Source organism: Rattus norvegicus, chromosome 1 (assembly GCF_036323735.1).
Source record: "Rattus norvegicus strain BN/NHsdMcwi chromosome 1, GRCr8, whole genome shotgun sequence".
Classification (NCBI taxonomy): domain Eukaryota; kingdom Metazoa; phylum Chordata; class Mammalia; order Rodentia; family Muridae; genus Rattus; species Rattus norvegicus.
In genome coordinates, this window is record NC_086019.1 from 245,886,807 (window position 1) to 245,909,750 (window position 22,944).

Below are 22,944 nucleotides of genomic sequence, written 5' to 3' on the forward strand. Positions count from 1 at the left end.
TTGATTTGGTTAACATTACTTGGTTCATAAATAAATCTTAATTTTCCATCTGATCCATTTTCGTAAACCCGCAGAAAAATTGTCTCCCGGGAGATTCAGGCAAAGAACTCCATAACATCCACTCTATCTTCTAAGAGACAAAGGATACTTGTAGCTTCCTGGTTAAAATGAATTTATTTCATTATATACAATTGTCAATTTTACTTTGGAAATTAGCCCCTGGATGAATGCTCTGTAATGGAATTATTACCATGTGGCATTAGTTCCCTTTGTATTCGAAAATAAATACTGATGCCAAGAAAGACAGCCTTCCTGCACCCCCTACGTACATGCACAGCTTGCCTCGTCTTTGAGAAGCATGAACAGCCTTCAGAAAAGCCATGTCCTTTTTGTATTTAGATATTGTTTTTTTTTTCATAAAACCTGTAGTTTTTCACTGGAAAAACTTTGTTGAATTAAATAAAAATCAGAAAATCTATGTCTAAACTAATAGGTTATGTTTTAGTCATTATCAGTGCTTAACACCTTTCTCTTGCAACTTTGGTTGTGTGGTTGTTTGGTTGGTTAGTTGGTTGGTTGGTTGGTTGGTTGGTTGGTTGGTTGGTTTGTTGGTTGGTTAGTTGGTTAGTTGGTTAGTTGGTTGGTCAGTCGATCGGTCGATTGGCTGGTTTTTGAAATAGATGTTACATTGCAGTTCAGACTGCCCTGGAAGTTACTGTGTAGCTGAGACTGGCCTAAAATCATGACAACCCTCCTGCCTCAGTTTCCTCAGTGTTGCAATTATAGGTATCGGCTACCTCTTATCCCAGCCATTTCACTTAAAAATCTACCACCAAGTGTCACAGAAAAAAATATGATAGTGTTCCCAGAGAGAAATTTAGACATGAGCTCTGAAGAGAGCCATTTCAAGGATACAGCAGGCTGGTCAACCTGGAGCAGAGGCAGTGGAGAAGAGTTCAAAGGGATGATGCCTGTCTCCCTACATTTATTCCTAGGAGTGCCCTTTATCGAGCCAGACCGGGGCTGCGTGCACTTGTGACCTTTGCTTTGTTTGATGCCTTTCCCTGCTTCGTGAGGTGACCATCTGCTTTCTTTGGTAGATAAGTGGAGAGAGACTCTGTGTTTGAGTGCTTTGACAAGACCACATGGACTACAGGTAGCAGATCCACATGCTTCTCGGCGTAGCTGCAGAGAACGTGAGGCAGTTGTGGAGAGACACAGGAGTGTTTGACTTCTTTCCATGGTTACTGAGGGGCACTTTCAGAGGGGAGCTAAGTTACTCATGCAAGATTGTCTCTCCTTTTAACTTTTTATTATAACGTGTGACATCAAGAAGATTGGGTGAGATTTTACGTATTTGCACCCAACACTCAAACGCTGGTTTCTAATATCACTCTTCAGTGAAAGGAAGCAAGCTCCCTTAGGTAAACGGCCGACTCGAAGCAGGGAGTGAAGAGCCCAGAGTGTCTTCCGGTGCCACCAAGCAGAGCAACAAATCCTCCAAGCAAACCCATCTGAGTCTGTGAAAGAAGCACAGGCAGGAAGGGCTCCTAGTGGGCAACACAGCAAAATAAATGAAGTCGGATTAAAGTTAGAACTCACCCAAAGCATTAGCCAGATATCTGTAAGTCCATACAGCAAGGATCTGGCGTGTAAAATTGATAAGGAAGCAAACAAATGGGGAGAAGAGATAAATCTCCTGGGCAGAAGAATTCCAAAGATGTAACGTATAGCGTCTCCATTACCTAGGAGGTGGAAGGTAGCACCTCTCTCCTTCAGTGTAATCTGGACACAGAGACCTGCATCCAATTAGTGTAAGAGTCTTTAGAAAATAATTGATGATGATGACGATGATGATGGTGGTGATGATGGTGATGGTGATGGTGGTGATGATGGTGGTGGTGGTGATGGTGGTGATGATGATGATGGTGGTGGTGGTGATGATGATGGTGGTGGTGGTGGTGGTGATGGTGGTGATGATGATGGTGGTGGTGGTGGTGATGATAGTGGTGATGATTGATGATGGTGGTGATGATGGTGATGATGGTGGTGATGATGGTGATGATGGTGATGATGATGGTGGTGGTGGTGATGATGATGATGGTGGTGGTGGTGGTGGTGGTGGTGATGGTGGTGGTGGTGGTGATGATGGTGGTGATGATGATGGTGGTGGTGGTGATGATAGTGGTGATGATTGATGATGGTGGTGATGGTGATGATGGTGGTGATGGTGGTGATGGTGGTGATGGTGGTGATGGTGGTGGTGGTGGTGATGATGATGGTGGTGGTGATGATGATGGTGGTGGTGGTGGTGATGGTGATGATGATGATGATGGTGATGATGATGATGATGGTGATGACAATACAGTGGGGTATCAAGAACACTACCTCAGTCATGCCTCAGGTCTGCATCAGTGGGCTGTCATGTTAGAAGTGTGTGCAGTTTATAAAGTGTGATAAGGACGGTACTTTATTGCTGTACCATGCCTCACCCAACCCCATAATCTTGGTCTAATTTTGAGCAAAATACCAGACGAATCCTAACTAAAGCTCCTTCTCCGAAATACCTAGCTGTACTTCTCACACCTGCCAAGAGCACCACAAAGCATGCCCGTGCTCAGATGCCCCGGTAAGTATAAATAAGTTACCCAGTGGTGTTTAGCATTTTATGTTTCCCATGAGTATTTGAATTTATAGCAGGTGGAGAAAAGCGTCTTTTGTCGTGTGAAGAGCAGGCCTTGTGTTGGTCCCCTTCTGGTTAGAAGGCAAAGCAAACTTGTATCTCTTTCCATCAGGTTTATAATTGGAGATTTGCTGGATTCAGACAATGACATCTTTGAGAAGTCCAAAGAGTGCGACCCTCATGGATCAGAGGAGTCACAGAAAGCCTTTGACCATGGGACAGAGCTCATCCCATGGTATGTGCTGTCCATCCAAGCGGATGTGCACCAGTTCCTCCTGCAGGGGGCCACAGTCATCCACTATGACCAGGACACACATCTCTCCGCCCGCTGCTTTCTCCAGTTGCAGCCTGACAATAGTACCTTGACCTGGATGAAACCTCCCACTGCCTCCCCAGCTGGTGCCAGACTCAAGCTCGGTGTGCTTAGTAACGTGGCCGAACCTGGCAAGTTCCCATCACTGGGCAACGCTGGGGTGAGCGGCCTGGTAGAGGGAATCCTGGATCTGTTTTCAGTGAAGGCTGTGTACATGGGACACCCTGGCATTGATATACACACTGTGTGTGTCCAGAACAAACTTAGTAGCATGCTTCTGTCAGAGACTGGGGTGACGCTGCTCTATGGGCTTCAGACCACCGACAATAGATTACTGCACTTCGTGGCACCAAAGCACACAGCTAAAATGCTTTTCAGTGGATTGCTGGAACTCACTACAGCTGTGAGAAAGATACGGAAGTTCCCTGACCAAAGACAACAGTGGCTTCGGAAACAGTATGTCAGCTTCTATCAGGTAAGGGGTGCGTCCAGCCCTCTCCCTTGGGTTGCACAATCCTGAGGCATTTAAACTACTAGGCTCCCGGCCCTGTCAGTTACTCCTGGGTACACATGGGGTGGGGGTTGGGGGGCATTTTTAACCAAAGATGTGAATTAGTTTCATGGTCTTCATAGAACAGAGATGTCAACATGTTAAAGTGAATTTTTCTAAAATGATTTGGTTTTTGTCGTTTGTTTTTTGTTTTTTCCCAGAGACAGAGATTGGCTGTCCTGGAACTCGCTCTGTAGGCCAGGCTGGCCTCCAACTCAGAGAGCTGCCTGCCTCTGCCTCCCAAGTGCTTAGATTAAAGGTGTGTGCCACCACTGCTTAGGATTTGCTTATTTTTACTTTTTAATTATGTGTCACTGTGTGTCTGTATGTGGGTGGTGCACGTGCAAGCGAGGCCGGTCAAGGCCAAAGGCATCAGATGCCCTGGACCTGGAGTTTCAGGCAGTTTTGCGTCATCATGTAGGTGCCGAGAACTAAACTCTTGTCCTATCGCCGAGCAGTCCCTGCTCTTACCCACTCAGCTATCTCTCCAGCCCACCAGCCCACGTGAAGATGTCTTTAATTGAATCTGTTTCCTAGCCATCAACTTCTACACAATTTGCTAAAACTAAGAATGTGCGTTCACTCACCAGCATCCTTCATTCACAGTTTTTAAAAAGAGGAAAGAAAGTATTTCCTTTACCCATCCCAAACATGTTTACTATTTTGTATAAAACAATTCACACTGTATTTTAGTTTCCAAAAAGCCTCCTTGAGAGATTAAACAAAAGTATTGTCTTCTCCTGGCTTGGTTTTCTTTCTTTTTTTTTTAACTTTTTTTTGAGATTATAATTTAATTACATTTCTCCCTTCTCTTTCCTCCCTCCAAACCCTCCCATATAGTCCTCCCAACTCTCCTTCGATTTCATGACCTCTTTTATTTTTTAATACTTTTATCATATGCATATATGTATAAACATATATATTCTTAAATATAACCAATTCAGTCCATCTAGTGCTACCTGTACATATATTTTCAGGGCTGACCACTTGTCACTAGACAACCAACGCTGTCTTCCCTGAGGGAGACTACCTCTCCCACACCAGGCTTTCCTCAGTTGCCTATAGTCCTGCGAGTAGAGTTGACCTCCTGGCCTGGTATTCGTAAGAGTAAACTTTGTGCCATGTTGGGATACTCTGAAATTAAGAAAACCAAAACAGCAGAGATTAATGGTGCTGACGATTTTTTCCACATGTAACCTGTAGCAGGTCAGTTCAAAACATAAAGGCGCACAAGTTTAAACAGGTCGGTGGACGAAAGTTCTACCAAACTTCTATTAGTCTTAGAGTCAGCTCTTCAATGAGGTTGCGTAAGTCTATTTGACGATTATGGCAGGTAACATCTACTCAGTTTGGTGTACCCAGAACAGCTCATCTGCTTGTACTGTCTTCAGGAGGCCTGTGGCTGGTGGAATGATCGCCATCCGTGGGTACTGTGGCCTGCGCTTACATATATTCTCAGCTCTTGTGGAGACCAAGGTGGCAGGATCATAGTAGAAAGTTGGTCTGGACAACATCAGAGCTTTGTGTTTAAAAATCCTCTGGAGGAAGACTCTGGTTTTGTTGTTGTTGTCATTTTGTTTTTTGGTTTTTGGTTTTTTGTGGGTTTTTGTTTTGTTTTGTTTTGTTTTTGGCTCATGCAGCAATCACTAGATAAGGGAGCATATTCCACTTTGATTGACAGATCCATTGACATCTATTAGAAAAACCGATGAAGTAAAAGTTAAAAAAGGAAGAACTAGACATAAAGGTCACAGATGTAGGTCACATTGCAGGAGATCATCTAAAGATTTCACCATCAAATGTTCATTATGCTGCACCCTGGGACCAAAAGGATGCAAAAGGTGGCGTTCATAGATTAAGTCATAAGAGCAGATAACCATTATCCATTAGGGTAAAGAAACAGATGCGTACACAAAGAAACGTCTTCATTATCTGCGTATTATTTGCAATGAATCAAAATCTATTTACAGGGGCTGGAGAGATTGCCAGTGGCTAAAGCCCTTGTTGCTCTTGCAGAGGCCCGAAGTTCAGTTCCTAGAATCTGCATTAGGAGGCCCACAACTGCCTACAACTTCAGCTTCAGGGCATCTGGTACTCACCCTGTCCTGTGCTCTGGGGCAATGGCACACATGGGCACATGCCTGTATGTGTGTGCACACACACACATATAGACTCATTTTTAAATCTATTTACAAATACTTCCTTGGAAGTGTAAAGGAGGGCTACCCTTAAAAGGTTACAGCAAACAAACATAAAAACACAGTAGGTAAGTCGATAGATAGATAAAAAGATAGATAGATAGATAGATAGATAGATAGATAGATAGATAGATAGATAGATAGATAGATAGAATTTTTAAAAGGCTACAGGAAATAGTAAGTGGAATTAAGTTTGAGGGGAGTACTGAAGGTTGACCTAGAGCCTCATAGATCCTAGACGATTTCCCCAGAATCATAATCTGCAAAGTCTTAAAGATTTCTGAAGTTGCTGCTAGGCAAGCACTCTACCAACTGAACTACACTCCTGTCCCCTCATTTGCAAAGTCTTAATGGATTTTCCCACGCGCTAGTTTCTGAATAACCTCAGAGGCTAGGATGGGAAGTGTTTGGGTTTGGTTTGGCTGGTTTGTTTATCCCAGCTGATGTTGAAGTACATCTATGACCCGGGATATGATCAGGACAACTGGGGACACGCTCAGACCCTTAGCAGGAAATTCTTAAGAGTCTGAAACAGAACCACATGGGTAACCAGATCATGCCTCTGTAAACAGCTGGTCTTATCCACATGGGAATTCAAGGGGACCATCATTGTGTATTCCCTGTTGCCGCTTGCTTGTGTGGTTAGCATATGGTTCTTTGCAGGAGGATGGTCGGTATGAAGGCCCAACCTTGGCACATGCTGTGGAGTTGTTTGGTGGTAGGAGATGGAGCACTAGAAACCCCAGCCCTGGGATGTCAGCAAAGAATGCCGAGAAGCCCAACATGCAGAGAAACAACACCCTAGGCATAAGCACCACCAAGAAAAAGAAGAAAATGCTCATGAGGGTACAGTAAACTCATTTCTTAAGCATCATACCCAGCCTTCTACCATGACCGTGTGGCCCACATTGCCATAAGCCACCACAAGTTATTTGAGTTAGAGACAAGATAAGTGATAAAACAATGGTAGCAAAGGTTTGCCAGGGCCAGTGTCAGGAATCAAGCGAACACCAAGGAGAAACCAAAGTCCTTAAAAACCTGTATCGGCTTAAACACAGTACATGGTAAATATGAGCCATTGTTAAGTCACCTGCAGAGTGCTGCATCAGTAGAGAAAATACGGGGCTGAGAGGCGGGCAGTAAGGGCCTCAGAGCAGCAGACTCATGGTGGGGCTTGAAGTGCGTATAGGGGTTTTCCAAACAGGACACAAAGGAAAGCGCCTGCCACAGAGGAGAAAGGAGAGAGACTAAAGGGTTCTGCTAGTCCCTAAGGGTCCATGTGAGAGTCTAGAGCACAAGTTCCATGGCAGGCAAAGAGGACTGGAAGAAGAAAAAGGGTCATAGCAGGCACGATGATTCGCTCCTGCAATCCCAGTGTGTCAGAGGCTTAGGCAGGAGCATTGTAGTAAGTTCAAAGTCAGCCTGAGCTAGAGGAAGACATGCCTCAAAATAAAGACAACCGAAAATAAAATAGAGAGAGGTCACATTTATGAAGGTAATTTGAATGATGAATTCTGTGTATGAAACAAGATATATTATGGATTATATAGCATATGTTTTCATTATGACATCTGTCTCATAGCTATCCAAAACAGTCCCACTCTTCGCCCATGGGAGGTTCTTGATGGGTCATAGAACTTTATTACTTCCTATCGTGTATGTCCCCACAGACCTCAGGGGTGTGCATCCCTTTTCCAGTCCCCTTTTCTGAGGTGACCCTGCTTCCCAGTGAAGAACACACTGGGTAAAATGGCCTGAGGTCACTTGGGCAGCCTTACCGTAGGTCTTTACTGGTCTCGCCAGGCAAGACAAGATTGAAGGACACAGGTTGGAAAGCAGAACCCTATCTGAGCTTAAGCGTTCAGGGAGAACAATACAGTCCAGGAGCCATGGAGAAATCTCTGTTCCTAGGGGGAGAGTGGAGAGGTGACGGACGATGAGATGGCCACCCGCAAGGCCAAAATGTACAGAGAGTGTCGCAGCCGGAGCGGCTCTGATCCTCAAGAGGCTAATGAACAGGAAGACTCAGGTAATGCAGTGTGTTCACATCTGAACTTTTCTGTTTTACTTTCAGGGGGAAAGTACAGATTCGGCTTTGTACTAGGATTTTAATTTGATATTATAGGAATTTTTTAATGCTCTTTTAAAAACATTCATATGCGCACACACATGTGCAGGTGCCTTTAAAGGCCAGAAGAGGGCGTCAGAGCCCCTGGAGCTGGAGTGCCAGGCAGTTGTGAGGTGTCTGAGGTGGGTACCAAGAAGGAAACTAGAGTCTCCTGAAAGACCAGCAAGTGCTCTTGGCTTCTGAGCCTTCTCTCCAGGCTCTGGTGGGAATTCCTAGGATAATTTCTTTATCTCGCTGAGATATGAAACCCAAGAGGTAATCCTACAAGTGCACTGTACTTGAAAGAAAAATCGCCATTGGCTTGCCGTTCTTGGTAGATAATATTAGCTATACAGGATACAACTGGCTGGATGTTGGTGCTTTTAAAATTGTGCCTGGATGACATGACCACATCCATGACCAAGTCATTTACATATTCTTTGCTGGGACCTTGGGCATCTGTGTACTTTTTTAAGCTCCCAGATGATGCTACCTTGTAGCCTGCTGACACCCACCAGATTGGCCCATTCATCAAAGTATTTGTATGTTCCCTACATGAAAATCAGTTGTGTGGATTGTTTTGATGATATTTAAGGGAAAGTGGGAGCTAAGTCATCGATTCTTTTCTTCCCCCCTTTGATCCCCACAGAGGCCAATGTCATCACTAACCCTCCCAACCCCCTCCATTCCAGAAGAGCCTACTCATTGACCACGGCTGGGTCCCCCAACTTGGCTACCGGGATGTCATCTCCTATCAGGCCAGTCCCTTCCCCTGTGCTGTATTCTTCAAACAAGAGTCCATCCAGGTGGGGCCTTAACATGATGAAAGAGAGGGGCTCTCTACATCACTCCAGCCGTGTGGAAGGGCGTGTGCCTCGCTCCCTGTGGGAAGTCCGACTCTGACTCTAACTCACAGTTAAAGTGAAAACCAAAGAAACCCTAATTGAAAATTATCCTGATTTTCCTGAGTCTGTAATCATAGTCTCTTATATCACTGTAATCCCTTCCAGTTGTTTGAGAGAGTTACTCTTTCACGGTCAGAGACAGTAATCAAAAGCTAAGCCATGATTCTCTAACTCTGCACATCTAGCTGACTTGCCACTAACTACCTGTAGGCATTTAATATCAAGCATCAGTTAATTCAAAATTAAGTTAAACTGGAAAGTCAGTTCCTCAGTCACAGCGTCATTGCACTGTGGCCACCGGTGGCTAATGGCTCCTGAGCTGAATGCGGCAGACAGAGGACATGTGTCCTTGCAGCAGATAGTGTCCCTGCAGCAGATAGAGGACATGTGTCCCTGCAGCAAGTTCCTTCAGGTAGCACCACAGTAAGGGGAAACCAACTTGAGTGTGAGTCTCCTGACCTTACTGAGAGTTGAGATCCGTGTCAGACTTTCTGAGACGTGATGGCCGCTGTGCTTGCCTGGAGACGTAAATGTAAGTATTGCAACAAATGGTGTTTCTCTCACCCCCAAGCTGGGATTGTTGCAAAGGATGGTGTAAGGACCCTGGGGGGGGGAGAGAGAGAGAGAGAGAGAGAGAGAGAGAGAGAGAGAGAGAGAGAGAGAGAGAGAGAAGAGAGAGAGAAAGAGAGAGAGGGGAAAGAGGAAGGAAGGAAGGAAGGAAGGAAGGAAGGAAGGAAGGAAGGAAACAACCTCTGTCTGTCTTTGCTGGTGGTGGCAGCACATGCCTTTAATTTCAGCAGCTGAGAGACAGAGGCGGGAGGATCACTGAATTGGAAGCTGGCCTGGCCTACAGAGCTAGTTCCAGACTTGTCTACACTGTATAGTGAGACCCTGTCTCAAAAACAACAACAACAAGAACTCACCATTTTCAGAGCAGAAGTAATTCCAAAGTGAAAAGCCACCAAAGGGAGCTGGATTGCCGCCCTGCACACAACAGCTGAAGAAATGTGGAAGATCCAGGCAGAACGCACCTAAGGCAGATGCTGTCTCAGCACACTGACATAGGCTTTGGCAGCGTTCATTTCTCCACACACCACACACACGGGCACAGCTACGGATCTGCTCCACAAATCCGATCTTGTTTGCTTCTCACTGGCTAGCAATGATGACTCTGTAATAAATTATCACTTAAAGGGGAGAATCCTCTCCCACCAAATGACACAGCTGTACTTCTAGCCTTTGTGCATTTAAATCCACAGTTGGTTAAAAACAGGCCAAAGTCTCTCTCGCAACTTTTCTGTAAATTCAGATTTATAATAAAACTAAAATCCGAAAATGGCTGGAAACCTTTGTAAGTCTGTCTATGCCGAATCCTGGATATACAAAACAGACAAATCACCTGGGTTCAGTGTGCTTTCCTTTTATTCCAGTCACTTGTGAGCAGGAAAAGGCAGAACAGAATGAAGGAGGGACGTCTATTGGACAACAAACTAACGTGCAGGATCTAAAGTCAAATGCTCAGCCCCAGGGGGAGGGGCCGGTCCCTCCTGACAAGACAAGTTTTAGGGCACAAGGAAGACAGACGTACCAGCAGCCTGAATTATGTGAAAGGAAAAGTGAGGCTGAATCCTAAGTCTAAAGAGGGAGAGACTAGCTAGATGCAGAAGTTCCTAGAGTCAGAGAGACAGTCCTATAGACAGGATCCAAGGGTGGAGTTAAAAAAGAGGAAGACAGGCAATTCACTGGTTTAAATGCAATTTATGTCGTCCTGAACTTGTACCCTAGGCTGCCCCTACCACACACAACTGTTAATCCATCTGTTGTGATGCCCTCCCATCCAGAGAGGTGACTGTCAAATCTTAAGACTAAACTACTCTCCTTGTATGAGCACCGGTAGCAGAATGAAAAGTAGACCAGCTACTCGGTGTTCTTTGTACTTTCTTATATATTAACACTTGAAATATCCCCCTCAGAGGGGAAAATCTAAGCCTTCCTCAACACAGAAAAAAGAAAAGAAAGAAATACCCTGTTAATTGATTTAACCGAAAGCCACAGACAAAACATTTCCTCTGCTACTCTTGGAGTAATCCACACAGAAAATAAAGAGTGGTGAAACAGCCAGCCTGAATACTTGCCTGAGAGCGATGATATTTTTATGGTGAATGGATGAAGCCTTGGCAGGTGCAGACGGGCTCCAGTGAGGGGCTGGCTTCCTTCCGTTCTTAAGATTTTTCTGACTCACATTTTCCATTAATAATAAAAGCTCTTCCCTGTTTTCATTGAAGGGCTGGTTAAAAACGGAAAAAGAAAAACATCTACGCATTTCCAACTTGCCTCCTAGATGTGTCTCCATAATTTAGAATTCAGAAAAGAACATGAATTGTTTCCCACAAGTTATGAATGAGGAATTTGGAGATTTTATGTATGTACACACACACACACACACACACACACACACACACGTGTGTGTGTGTGTGTGTGTGTGTATATATATATATATATATATATATATATTTAACATGACTTTTCTTTGGACACAGTGAATTTAGGGGATTCCCCCTGACTTATCAATCTGTGCTTTTAAAAGAACTGTTCCATTAATGAAGGGATATTAACCCCAGCATTCTGTCCCAGTCGAGTACGCTAGAAACAGTTACCAGTACATATTTATTCCCTCTGACATGAGTCTTGGATATAGCCTCATCCCCCCCTCCTTTGCACATATTGTCATCAGAGCCTCTCTGTTGAGGCAGTGACTCGGGGTGTGTACTTGCTGGTAACAGCCATGTTTCTCTGCAGTGCCTGGAGTAGCAGCAGCTGGCACGGGCGGATCAAAGGAGGAATGAAAGGCTTCCAGAGCTTCATGGTCTCAGACAGTAACATGAGTTTCATTGAATTTGTCGAGCTGTTCAAATCATTCAGGTAGGACACGGTCGTTCTTCTTAACTCTTTCTCAAACCCACAGTTGGATGGCAGTGCTAAATGGGGAAGTGTTTTCCATTCTCAGCATAAGGAGCCGCAAGGACTTGAAGGACATCTTTGACATCTACTCTGTACCCTGCAATCGGTCTGCTTCTGAGTCAGCCCCACTGTACACCAACCTGACAATCGAAGAAAATACCAATGACCTTCAGCCTGACCTAGGTTGGTTTAACAATTTACAGTTTCCCTTTGAGAATTTTCTCTCCAAACACCAAGGTAGGAGATCCAGTCACATACATTTCAGTTTGTCACTCATGGTGTGCCAGATACCTAGAGCTTGGTGAAACTGAGAATTGTTTCCACAGTCATCTGGTGGTGAAGAGTAGGCAGGTCCTGTGGAAAATCCATCACTAAATGGGCTTTTGGCACTTAGTTAAAATTGGGCTGTTTAACTAAGAATGTTCCAGTCACCCTGACCACCTAGCACCCTTTCCCAACCATTTCCAAGGGTCCTTAAGGTATGGACTGTGTCTTAATTGAGAAACCAGTATCTCTCTTACCTGTGGGTAAGTACTTGTTCAGGCCCAGGCAGGGATTGTCTGTGCTTTGTCAAGGGGAGTCCTTGGTGACCTCAGCAGAGTGCTCCTAGCTGAACACCTAGAATGTTCTTCCTTCTTTGTAAACCAGAATGTCTCCTTCTATTCCACTGATACCGTTTTAGTCATCTATGAACTTTAAGCCTATTATTTTTTTCCTAAATTCTTGATAGAACTGTAAGCACAAAAGAGTACACACACACACACACACACACACACACACACAAACACCCACATATATGCACGCACACATGCGCATGCACACACGTACACACATGTATGCACATGCACACATATACACACATGCACACATATACACACACATGCACACATATACTTCCTTCATAATTATTTATAACCTTCTGTTGTCCTTATATAAATATTGACTCTTTATTTTTATTGTTTTTATTAATTATCTTATCTATTTACATTTCAAATGTTATTGTATAGCCATCAAAACATGTATACCTATAAACTAACCAGGTAATTGCATCTTTTAGATCATTACATTTTATCTTCTAGATTCATTGTAGGTTTTTGGAAAATGAGCAGAAATCAGAGTTCCCATACACCAGCCCCCTGCACTCCTGTGTAGGTGTCTGCCTGTGCAAACTTTGGCTATGTTAGAAAAGTACAATTCAGTCACTATCAAAGCGTATTGGTAACTGGAGTTCATGGTTTTCCTTAGGGCTGTGCATTCCATGGCTTTTACAGACAGTGACATGTACACACCACTGCACTAGGCATAGTCGCTTTGCTTCCTTGAAATCCCCTCTGTCTCACCTTTGAGTTTTCCCCTCCTTCCCTGTAATCCCTAGGCTGCCACCAAGCTTGTTAATAGAAAAGCCATAACTGTGTTTTTTCTAGGAAACGTGATATCATTGAAATCCTGTAGTATGTAGCTTTTCAGGATGACTTTCTTTCCAGCCAATGTGCGTTTACAGTGCCCCCCCCCCACTTTCTGCAACTTAATGGCCAATTTACTTTTAAATTGAATATGTTCCATTGCATAGACATGCTGCTACCAAGATCTGCATGCATACTTTTGTATGGAGATATGTTTTGTAACCTTTTGGCTAAGTACCTGAGAATGCTAGATTGCATGGCAAGCCTCTGTTTTATTCTGTAAGATATTGGCACATTGACTTCCCAAATGGCTAAAATCGAACCAACCAGACCTGTCAATGGGGAGCAAGGAGAACACTTCTGGTTAGAATTAAAATAACAAAATTAAATTAAAAATAAACAAACTGGCAGTGTGGTGGCTTCTTGCTGAACTAAACATGCTCTTGACGTAGGGTCTGGCAGTTACTCTTTGATTATGTGCCAAAATGAATTTTAAAATGGTATTGATGCAAAATCTGTATACAGATGGTTATAATTACAGATTTAAGATACAGAAACCTTCAAGATCACATTTCTTTTGTCTCTACTAAAGGGAAAGATTAGAAGCAGTTACTCTGAGAGAGAGAGAGAGAGAGAGAGAGAGAGAGAGAGAGAGAGAGAGAAAGAGAGAGAGAGAGGGAGAGGGAGAGAGAGAGAGAGAGAGCGCTCAGCAGTTATTCACTGCCCTTCCAGGGGACTGCGTTCAGTATCCAGGACCCACATTGAGTGGTTCACAATCCTCTATAACCTTAGGTCTAGAGAGTCTGACACCCCTGGCCTCCAAGGGCACCTGCGCTCACGTGTACATAGCCTACCAACCCCTCACACACACATGTAAATTTTAAAGTATCTCCTTTAAATTTGAATTGGGACTAAATGTGATGGTTCACACACCTTAATGCCAGGCAGAAGCAGGTGGATCTCTGTGAGCATCTTTCCAGCCCCTAGGTTCTTTCATTCGTTCATTCATTCATTCATTCATTCATTCATTCATTTACTCATTCATTCATTTCTTTTGTTTTCTCTTTACTATGGGAAGCCAGAAACTCACACTGAGTTTGGCACCTTATTTGGGCAGATTAGAGCTTCATCGGGGCATTGACTTCATAATATCAATGAACTCTGTCACAGAGGCTTCCAAATTATCCATGGACTGTGGGTGGCTGTGTTTCAGATTTGCTGACTAGAAACGTCTCCGACTTGGGGCTGTTCATGAAGAGTAAGCAGCAGCTTTCTGACAACCAGAGGCAGATATCTGACGCCATTGCTGCTGCAAGCATTGTGACTAATGGCACTGGGATTGAAAGCACGTCCCTGGGCATATTTGGGGTCGGCATACTCCAGCTCAACGACTTCCTGGTGAATTGCCAAGGAGAACACTGCACATATGATGAAATCCTCAGCATCATCCAGGTATCTCATGTGTGGCATGTATGGTATCACATGTATAATATCACATGTATGATATAGTGGTAAATAACACAGGTATGGCATGTATGGTATCACATGTATATCACATGTTACCATAGATGGTAACACATGTATGATATGAATTGTATCAAATGCACAGCATGTATGGTATCAAATGTATGACATGTATAGTATCTCATGTATGGTATATATGTTATCACATGTATGATATCACATGTATGACATAGATGGTAACACAGGTATGGCATGTATGGTATCATATGTACAGGATGTATGGTATCACATGTATGACATGTATGATATCTTATGTATGATATCACACATATGGCATAGATGGTAACACAGGTATGGCATGTATGGTATCACATGTATATCACATGTATGGCATAGATGGTAACACATGTATGATATGAATGGTATCAAATGCACAGCATGTATAGTATCACATGTATGACATAGATGGTAACACAGGTATGGCATGTATGGTATCATATGTATGGGATGTATGATATCACATGTATGATGTGTATGATATCACATGTATGACATACTTCTGGCTGGTCTAATAGTTTGATGTTAAGCATTTTTCCCTGTCTATACTTCTACATATCTGGGGCAGAAATAGAGTTGTTTTTTTTAATGCCAACTCGGTAGGTATTCTTACATTATGATCAGTGTAGGACCCAATGACAATTACAAGGAATTTGGTCCCAATTCCTTCTCACTGTTCTAACACATACAAGAGTCTAGAGTTTCAATCTGTTACTCACCATGCATTTGTTAGCTCTTACTCTGTAATCCATGTTCCAAGAGCTGGGACTATAGTACTGGGGAAAGTCTCATTCTTCTACACAGCTTACTTTCTGGTGTGTGAGGCAAACAGCAAACAAATATACACAATTTCAAGAGTGAACAAGGTAAGGAAAGGGGGAGCCAGGAAGGCTGAGCTAGAGAGCAGCACTCGGGCCAAGCCCTGAGTGAGGAAATCATTCCACGTTCCGAAGGAGGAGAATCCTCAGAGAAACATGAGCCGCTAGCTCAAACCCTGGGGCAAGAGCTAGCTGGGGATTTATGAGGAGCATCAAAAAGCTAGCATGATAATCAGAGCCAGGCAGGACCCGCAGATGCGATTTCAGGCAGGCGTCCCAGGACCAACTCCTCTAGGACTTTTAGACCGCAGGACAGATGAAGGTTGACTTCTGTCCTTGTGAGACAGGAAGCTTTAAGAAATTTCAAGCAAGAGGGTGCATGATCTGTGCTTCAAGAGGCCCATGTGAGCCCATTTGTCAACAAACTGTGCTGATGAAGGGTGGAGACAATGGGTAGAAAGCAGAAACTGTCCCAGGAGCCCAGCCATCGGGTGGCAGCTATAGAGAGTGAAACTTTGATGTGGCAGGGTAACCTACAGCAGAATTAGCTTAATCTTCTGATCCGAGGATGGAGTAGCTGGGTACCCGTTGGATTTAACCCCTAGAGATGCTGAAACTGAGCACTCTGTCACTGAGAGTGTGTTTGGTGGGGTTGCTCCAAGCAAATCACCACATCCCACCTCCCACTGCTGGACTGCTGGACGGGAGCTGCTTTTATTATCCTCACTGTCACCTCAACTAATAAATGCACTCACTGTGTTTTCATACAAGTCAGCCTTACTCTTTTCTCTTGCTACCTTTTTTCCCCTCTTAAATAAATATGCTTGGTATAACAAACTCAACGTATAATAAATATTTTCTTTCGGACTAAAAACTACAATTTGCCACTATATAACTAAATTAGTTCAAATATTTGGTTTAGACGTTTCCTAATGAAAACAGAACATTTCTTTTAAAAAATGTGGTGCTATTTCTCCTGCTTAGTTTCCTTTGCCTAAAAAGCATCTCTTTCCAAACCTCTTGCAGAAGTTCGAGCCCAACATCAGCATGTGTCATCAAGGTCTATTGTCCTTCGAAGGGTTTGCAAGGTAACTCCTCAGACCGCCTTTCCCTCTTCTGTCCCAGGTTTCTCTGACGCACTCTTAAGAACATGTGTTTCACCCAGGTTTCTGATGGATAAAGACAATTTCGCCTCAAAAAATGACGAGTCGCGGGAGAACAAGAAAGACCTGCAGCTACCCCTCTCCTACTATTACATCGAATCTTCGCACAACACCTACCTCACCGGCCATCAGCTCAAGGGGGAGTCCTCTGTGGAGCTCTACAGCCAGGTACAGAGAGCTCCACTGCGGTGTGGCTCTGGGGAAGCGCTCTTACCTCAGAACCCCCAACTCACAAAACATCTGCCCCCAAGACCCCTGTGAAGAACTAGTAAAGCGTGATGAGAAAGAAGTACGCAGAGCCATCAAGTGTGGGAAAACAGGCTACACACACAGCGGTTGTTTTCTTTGCTTTTTTCCTGCCTTTTTGATTGTTTGCTCCCTTCCCGCCCCCCCCCCCCATCTATACTTGTAGGCAAAGAAAAAAGAAAGTGTTTGTGTGCGACTCATAGCTCTTAGATCTTAGTCGGATCTACTCCTACTAAAATTAAGTTTTCCCCTGGGAAAGCCGTCCAATCGCTTCACTAAATGCTAAATAAATCAATACATTGTGGTGGGAAAGCTTAGTGGAAATGCAAACTTTCTTGCAGAGCTAATCCCCCAAAGTTTGTTTGGTTTGTTTTGCTTTGCCATTTGTTGGACAACCAATCCGTCCCTATGGCAACCAACTAACGAAGCCGCACAGGCTGGAGGCTGTTTCGTCCAGGCTGAGATTCCTGGGAATGTTCTGGGAAACAGTGGGCTCTCCAGACTGGGAAAAGTACATCCTTTGACCCCACCAGCCAGCTCTCAGTCATTTGCCCATCTCTCTCTGTTAAGCTGCATTTACTCAACTCCTACCAGAGATCAGGAAAGAGCCAGGTTAGGTCCAGGGAATGCAAGTGTGTGGTTTTGTGCTTGTGAGAGAGTACAAGCTAGAAAACTAATTCCATTGTAATCGTTCTTCCCCAGCAGTGAAATTCCTTTTTCTCCAGATTGATCCTGTACACATGGTAGACCTATAACACAGTTTTCCCCCAAAGTTTTTGTTAGCACAGAATGGGCATGGTGGCACACACCTTTAATCCCAGCACTCAGGAGGCAGAGGTAGGCGTATCTTCCTGAGTTCAAAATCAGCCTGGTCTACAGAGAGAGCTCCACCACATCCAGGGCCCTGATTCACAGAGAGACACTATTTCCAAAAACAAGCAAAAGAAAAAAAACCTAGAATTTGTTTTTAATTGGATATTTCTTTATTTACGTTTCAAATGTTATTCCCTTTCCCAGTTTCCTATCCATAAGCCTTCCCCTTCCCTCTCCCCTTCTTCTTGTTCCTCTCTCCATCCACCCCCTCTTACCAAACCCCCCACATTCCCTTACACTAGGGGTCCAACCTTGTTGGGACCAAGGGCTTTCCCTTCCATTGGTGCCCAACAAGCCCATCCACTACTAAATATGCAGTTGGAGCCCTGGGCCAGTCCATGTATAGTCTTTGGGTAGTGGCTTAGTCCCTGGAAGCTCCGGTTGATTGGCATTGTTGTTCTTACGGGGCCACAAGCCCCTTCAGCTCTTTCAATCCTTTCTCTAATCCTTCTTCCAATGGGGGGCCTACGTTCTCAGATCAATGGTTTGCTGCTAGCATTCGCCTCTATATTTGACATGCTCTGGCTGTGTCTCTCAGGAGAGATCTATATCCGGTTCCTGTCAGCATGTACTTCTTAGCTTCATCAATCTTATCTAGTTTTGGTGGCTGTATATACATGGGCCACATGTGGGGCAGGCTCTGAATGGCCATTCCTTCAGTCTCTGCTCCAAACTTTGCCTCCATATCCCCTCCTATGAATATTTTTGTTCCCCCTTTTAAGAAGTAATCCTTCTTCTTGAGCATCCTGTGGTCTGAGGATTGCATCTTGGGTAATTCGAGTTTTTGGGCTAATATCCACTTATCAGTGAGCGCATACCATGTGTGTTTTTCTGTGACTGGATTACCTCACTCAGGATGATATTTCAGATGATGTTTTTTAATCTCTGGATTCTAAGGAACTTTTATTAGGAAATGAAAATGTGTCCTCATAGTAATGATTTTCAAACTAGGACTCTGCCAAGGGTCTTCAGCTGCTTATGCTGAAATGAGTAAGCCACAGCTAGAAGGGACTTTATCATGGCCCAGTTCTGCTACAGGACTACTGACCCATCTTTTATGGGCTTCACATAATGGTCATTTATTTCCACAAAGAGCTCCAAAGTAAAAAAAAAAAAAGTTTGTGGAACCAAGGAGATGGTTCAGTGAGTTAAGGCACTTGCTACCAAACCTGATGACTGAGTTCAATCCCTGGAACCCACATGGTGTAAGAGAGAACTCCTCCAAGTTGTTGTGTGACCTCCATACATGCCATGGCATTCATATGAGCGCGCGCGCGCACACACACACACACACACACACACACACACACACACACACACCAATCAATCACTAAGTGCAAATTTTAAAATTTAAAATTTTAAAATTTTAAATCCATTGTTCTGTAGGAAATATATATTTGAATTGTTCTATATATTTTATATGTATACACAAGCTCATAGTCATAGTTACACACACACAAACACACACACACACACACACACACACACACACACTATGTGCTCATTCTTCACAGGAAATCAATCAAGGACCATTCCTGAGCTTTGATTTCCAATTCATTGTTTGACTTCAAGAATTTTTAAATTCCTTAATATTCTACCCCGAGCAGAGACTATCTCAGCTTTTGACCAAGGCACAGAGTTCCCCACATGGACTCACAGTTGTGATTAGACCGTGGGAAGATCTCCTTTGCTTCATTTCTCTCCTTTCAGTTACTCCCCATAGTTTCTCTCTGGAGCAGATGGAAAACAAAAACAAGCCCTGTCCTTCCTACCTGGAATTTCCAGCCCAGTTTTCCTTTTCTACCCTAATACAGAGACGCTGGGTTGAGAGACTTTAGCAAAGACCTATAACCCCGTCATATTGAAATCCCTATTACCAGTGGCTGACCACAGTTGGCTAGCTCGTCACATTTGCAGCTGATTACATAGCTTCAGGCCAAGGCAGTATACCATAGACACCGTGGCTACCAACCATAACCGATGGTCTTGGGACTTTAGGCCACAAACTATACCAAGTCATAGGAAGAGCCTTTCTAGAATCTTGCATTAAAAATCCTGCACATTCTGCCACGTTTACTTGCAGAAACTCTAGTGGCCGGGACATCCCGATAATAGATTACTGTCATGTGGAAATAATTACATATACTCTCAAGTCACACTGTATCAGCTCAATGGCAGACAGTCAGCTCCTTGTCTTGGGTCACCTTTTCATTATGTGATCATTTTAAAGACAGTCTGCAGATGAGTTTAGGGAAGATGAGATTGCTCCAGATAACGGATGTTGCAAAGCCGCAGTCCACAAAAGTGTGTCGAGAGAGCTGCTTCCAGCCTGAGATCCAGCGTAGCCAACAGATGCCGTCTCACAGCACCACAGGCAGGTTTTTGCAGCAGTCTGCTGAAGAGGCTGAGAGATAATATGTCCAAGCTTGGGGTTAGCGCAGTGTGTGAGTGACTGCTGGTACCTGCTATGCCTAGGGAAGAGGGGAGCTTATGGCCCTGCTCCGGATGCAATCCCAGGCCTACGTAGTCAGGCAAATCTTTGATAGCTCTTTGCTTCTAGTCTTCTTACAGGCTACATTTTGATAGCAAAGAGGCTTTCTCGTTGTGGAATTTGGGTCTTAATGGAAGAGGTTATATCAATATTGGATATTGATTTATGTAAATGTTTAGTCACCTTATTAGGGGCCAAGGCTTTAGCTCAGCACCCTCACCTCTACTAACATTTCCTTAGACACAGATTATGCTAATTGCATTTTACCTTTTTTCTTCTATTGAAAATAGTTTTTTCACATACAATATATTCTGATTACAGTTTCCCCTCACTCAACCCCTCCAAGTTCCTCCCTCCCCTCCACTCCCCTCCAGATCTCCTCCCTCTCTGTCTCTCATTAGAAAAAAAACAGGCTTCTAAGAGATAGCCACCAAGCATGACAAAATAAAATATAGTAAAATGAAGCAGAAACCTTCATATCAAAGTTGGGCACAGCAACTTAACTGGGGGACGGAGTCCTAAGAACAGGCACAAGAGTCAGAGACCCACTCTTTCTCACAGTCAGAGTCCCATCAAATTATTAAGCTAATGGCTATAATATATACACAGAAGACCTGGTGCAGATGCCTGTAGGCGCTGTTCTTGCTGTGTCGGTCTCTGTAAGCTCACATGTGCCCTGATTGGTTGATTCAGAGGGCTATGTATCCTCCATATTCTCTTTCTTACAGTCTTTCTGCCTCCTCTTCCGTGGGATTCCCTGCGCTCTGACGGGAAGGATTTGATGGAAGGCTCCAATTTAGACTCTCACTGCACGTAATGTCTGGTTGTGGTTCTGTGCATCTCTTCCCATCAGAGGAAGCCTCTCTGATGATAACTGGATAAGGCACTGATCTATGAGTATAGCAGAATATCATTAGGAAAAAAATTTATTGATTTTTATTTTAAAACCAGGAGTGTCCGGTTTTTACTCTAGGTCTCTGGACTATCTAGCCTCTAGTTCTTGGCTATCCAAGCAATATTGGGTGTGGGTTCATTCTCATGGAGTGCACCTTAGGTCAAATCAGACACTGATTGACTACTCCTACAAGTTCTGTGAGTGCCATTACCCTAGCATATTCTACAGGCAAGGCAGACTATAGGTCAAAGGTTTTGTGAGTGGGTTGGGACCCATGTTTGTCTTTCAGTAGCCTTCTCACACCATATGTCTTAGACACCAGCTCGACTACTCTATGTTCAGTGAATTGTATGAATGTTGTCCTCCTCAATGGGATCCCACTGTCAGTTCGCAGAGAGCAACCTGTTGTCTTAGCAATAGCCTGTGTGGTTTGGGGAGTCCCACAGGACCCCCTTCACCAAGAACTCAATCAAGTGCTGCCTAGTCCTGTAAATGGAAGCTTTGCCTGGCCTCAAGAGATGGCCAGACTCTGTATACCACCATCACTAGGAGACCTCATTAGGATCACCTTCATCCACTCCATGAAGTTTTCACCACACCGGGTTTCCACACCACTCCTCAAATGTGTCCCCAATTCCAGCCATCTCTCCCAACACTCTCTTTTCAAACTCCACCTTGACCCACACACAGCTTATTCCCCCATTCCTTTCCCCACCCACCCCAAGTCTGCCCACAAAATCTCTTGAGTATGCACCCAAAGTTCCCAACTCTTATGAATAAGATCACTCTTTGGATATATGTCTAAGAGTGGTATGGCTGGGTCTTGCTGTAGATTGATTTGAAAAATCCATATAGATTTCTACGGTGTCTGTACAAGTTCACACTCCCACCAGCAATGGAGAAGTGTTGTTGGATATTTAATAACTCTATTAGTTCTTATTATGACGTGGCCATCCACCCCCTAATAATTGGGACAAAGTCTTGTTGATTTATTTAGTCATCTTTAGCACAATTACTGGGTGATTATCTGTCTTAGTTAGGGTTTTATTGCTATGAACAGACACCATGATCAATGCAAGTTTTATAAAGGACAACATTTAACTGGGGCTGGCTTACAGGTTCAGAGGTTCAGTCCATTATCATCAAGGTGGGGGCATGGCAGCATCCAGGGAGGCATGGTGCAGAAGGAGCTGAGTTCTACATCTTCACCCAAAGGAAGCCAGGAACAGACAGCATCCTCAGGCAGCTAGGAGGAGGTTCTCCAAGCCCACTCCCACAGTGACACACTTCCTCCAACAAGGCCACACCTTCTAATGGTGCCACTCCCTGGGCCAAGTATATGCAAACCATCACATTACCCTTAATCTATTTTTCTTCACTAGCCTGGCTATTTCCCAGCAGTGCTCCCAAAGTTATTTGCCAATAGTTGTCCTGTCTGTAATGGACTTGTACCATCAGGCCATTTCCTGGTCCTCCTCCTCCTCCTCCTCCTCCTCCTCCTCTTCCTCTTCCTCTTCCTCTTCCTCTTCCTCCTCCTCCTCTTCTCCTCCTCCTCCTCTCCTTCCCTCTCTCCCTCCCACCCCCTCCCTCTCCCCTTCCTCTCCTTTCTGCCTGTGGTCCCTACCTGTGACCCATCTCTATTCTTCCCAGTAATTGGCCATCAGCCACTTTTATTTAACCAGTCAGAGACTATAGGTGAGCTAAGTTTGCACAATATCATTTGGTGTACGTTTATCATTTGTATGTAGAAGAACCCCTGACCTTTTTTTTTAGTTAATTTTTTATTCAACCACTTTGCTGAAGGTGTTTATCAGCTG

At 44.1% G+C, this 22,944-nt stretch overlaps 1 protein-coding gene across 4 annotated transcripts in view; it reads left to right on the forward strand.

The window, feature by feature from the left end:
• Nucleotides 1-22,944, forward strand: part of Plce1 (phospholipase C, epsilon 1) — a 309,112-nt gene that overhangs the window by 230,952 nt on the left and 55,216 nt on the right. For all 4 annotated transcript variants that reach the window (XM_039108292.2, NM_053758.2, XM_063262806.1 and 1 more), the window contains 9 exon segments: nt 2,796-3,471; nt 6,408-6,590; nt 7,656-7,773; nt 8,501-8,609; nt 11,556-11,678; nt 11,764-11,900; nt 14,334-14,572; nt 16,486-16,547; nt 16,625-16,790. In XM_039108292.2, the coding sequence (XP_038964220.1) occupies nt 2,796-3,471; nt 6,408-6,590; nt 7,656-7,773; nt 8,501-8,609; nt 11,556-11,678; nt 11,764-11,900; nt 14,334-14,572; nt 16,486-16,547; nt 16,625-16,790 (1,813 nt within the window).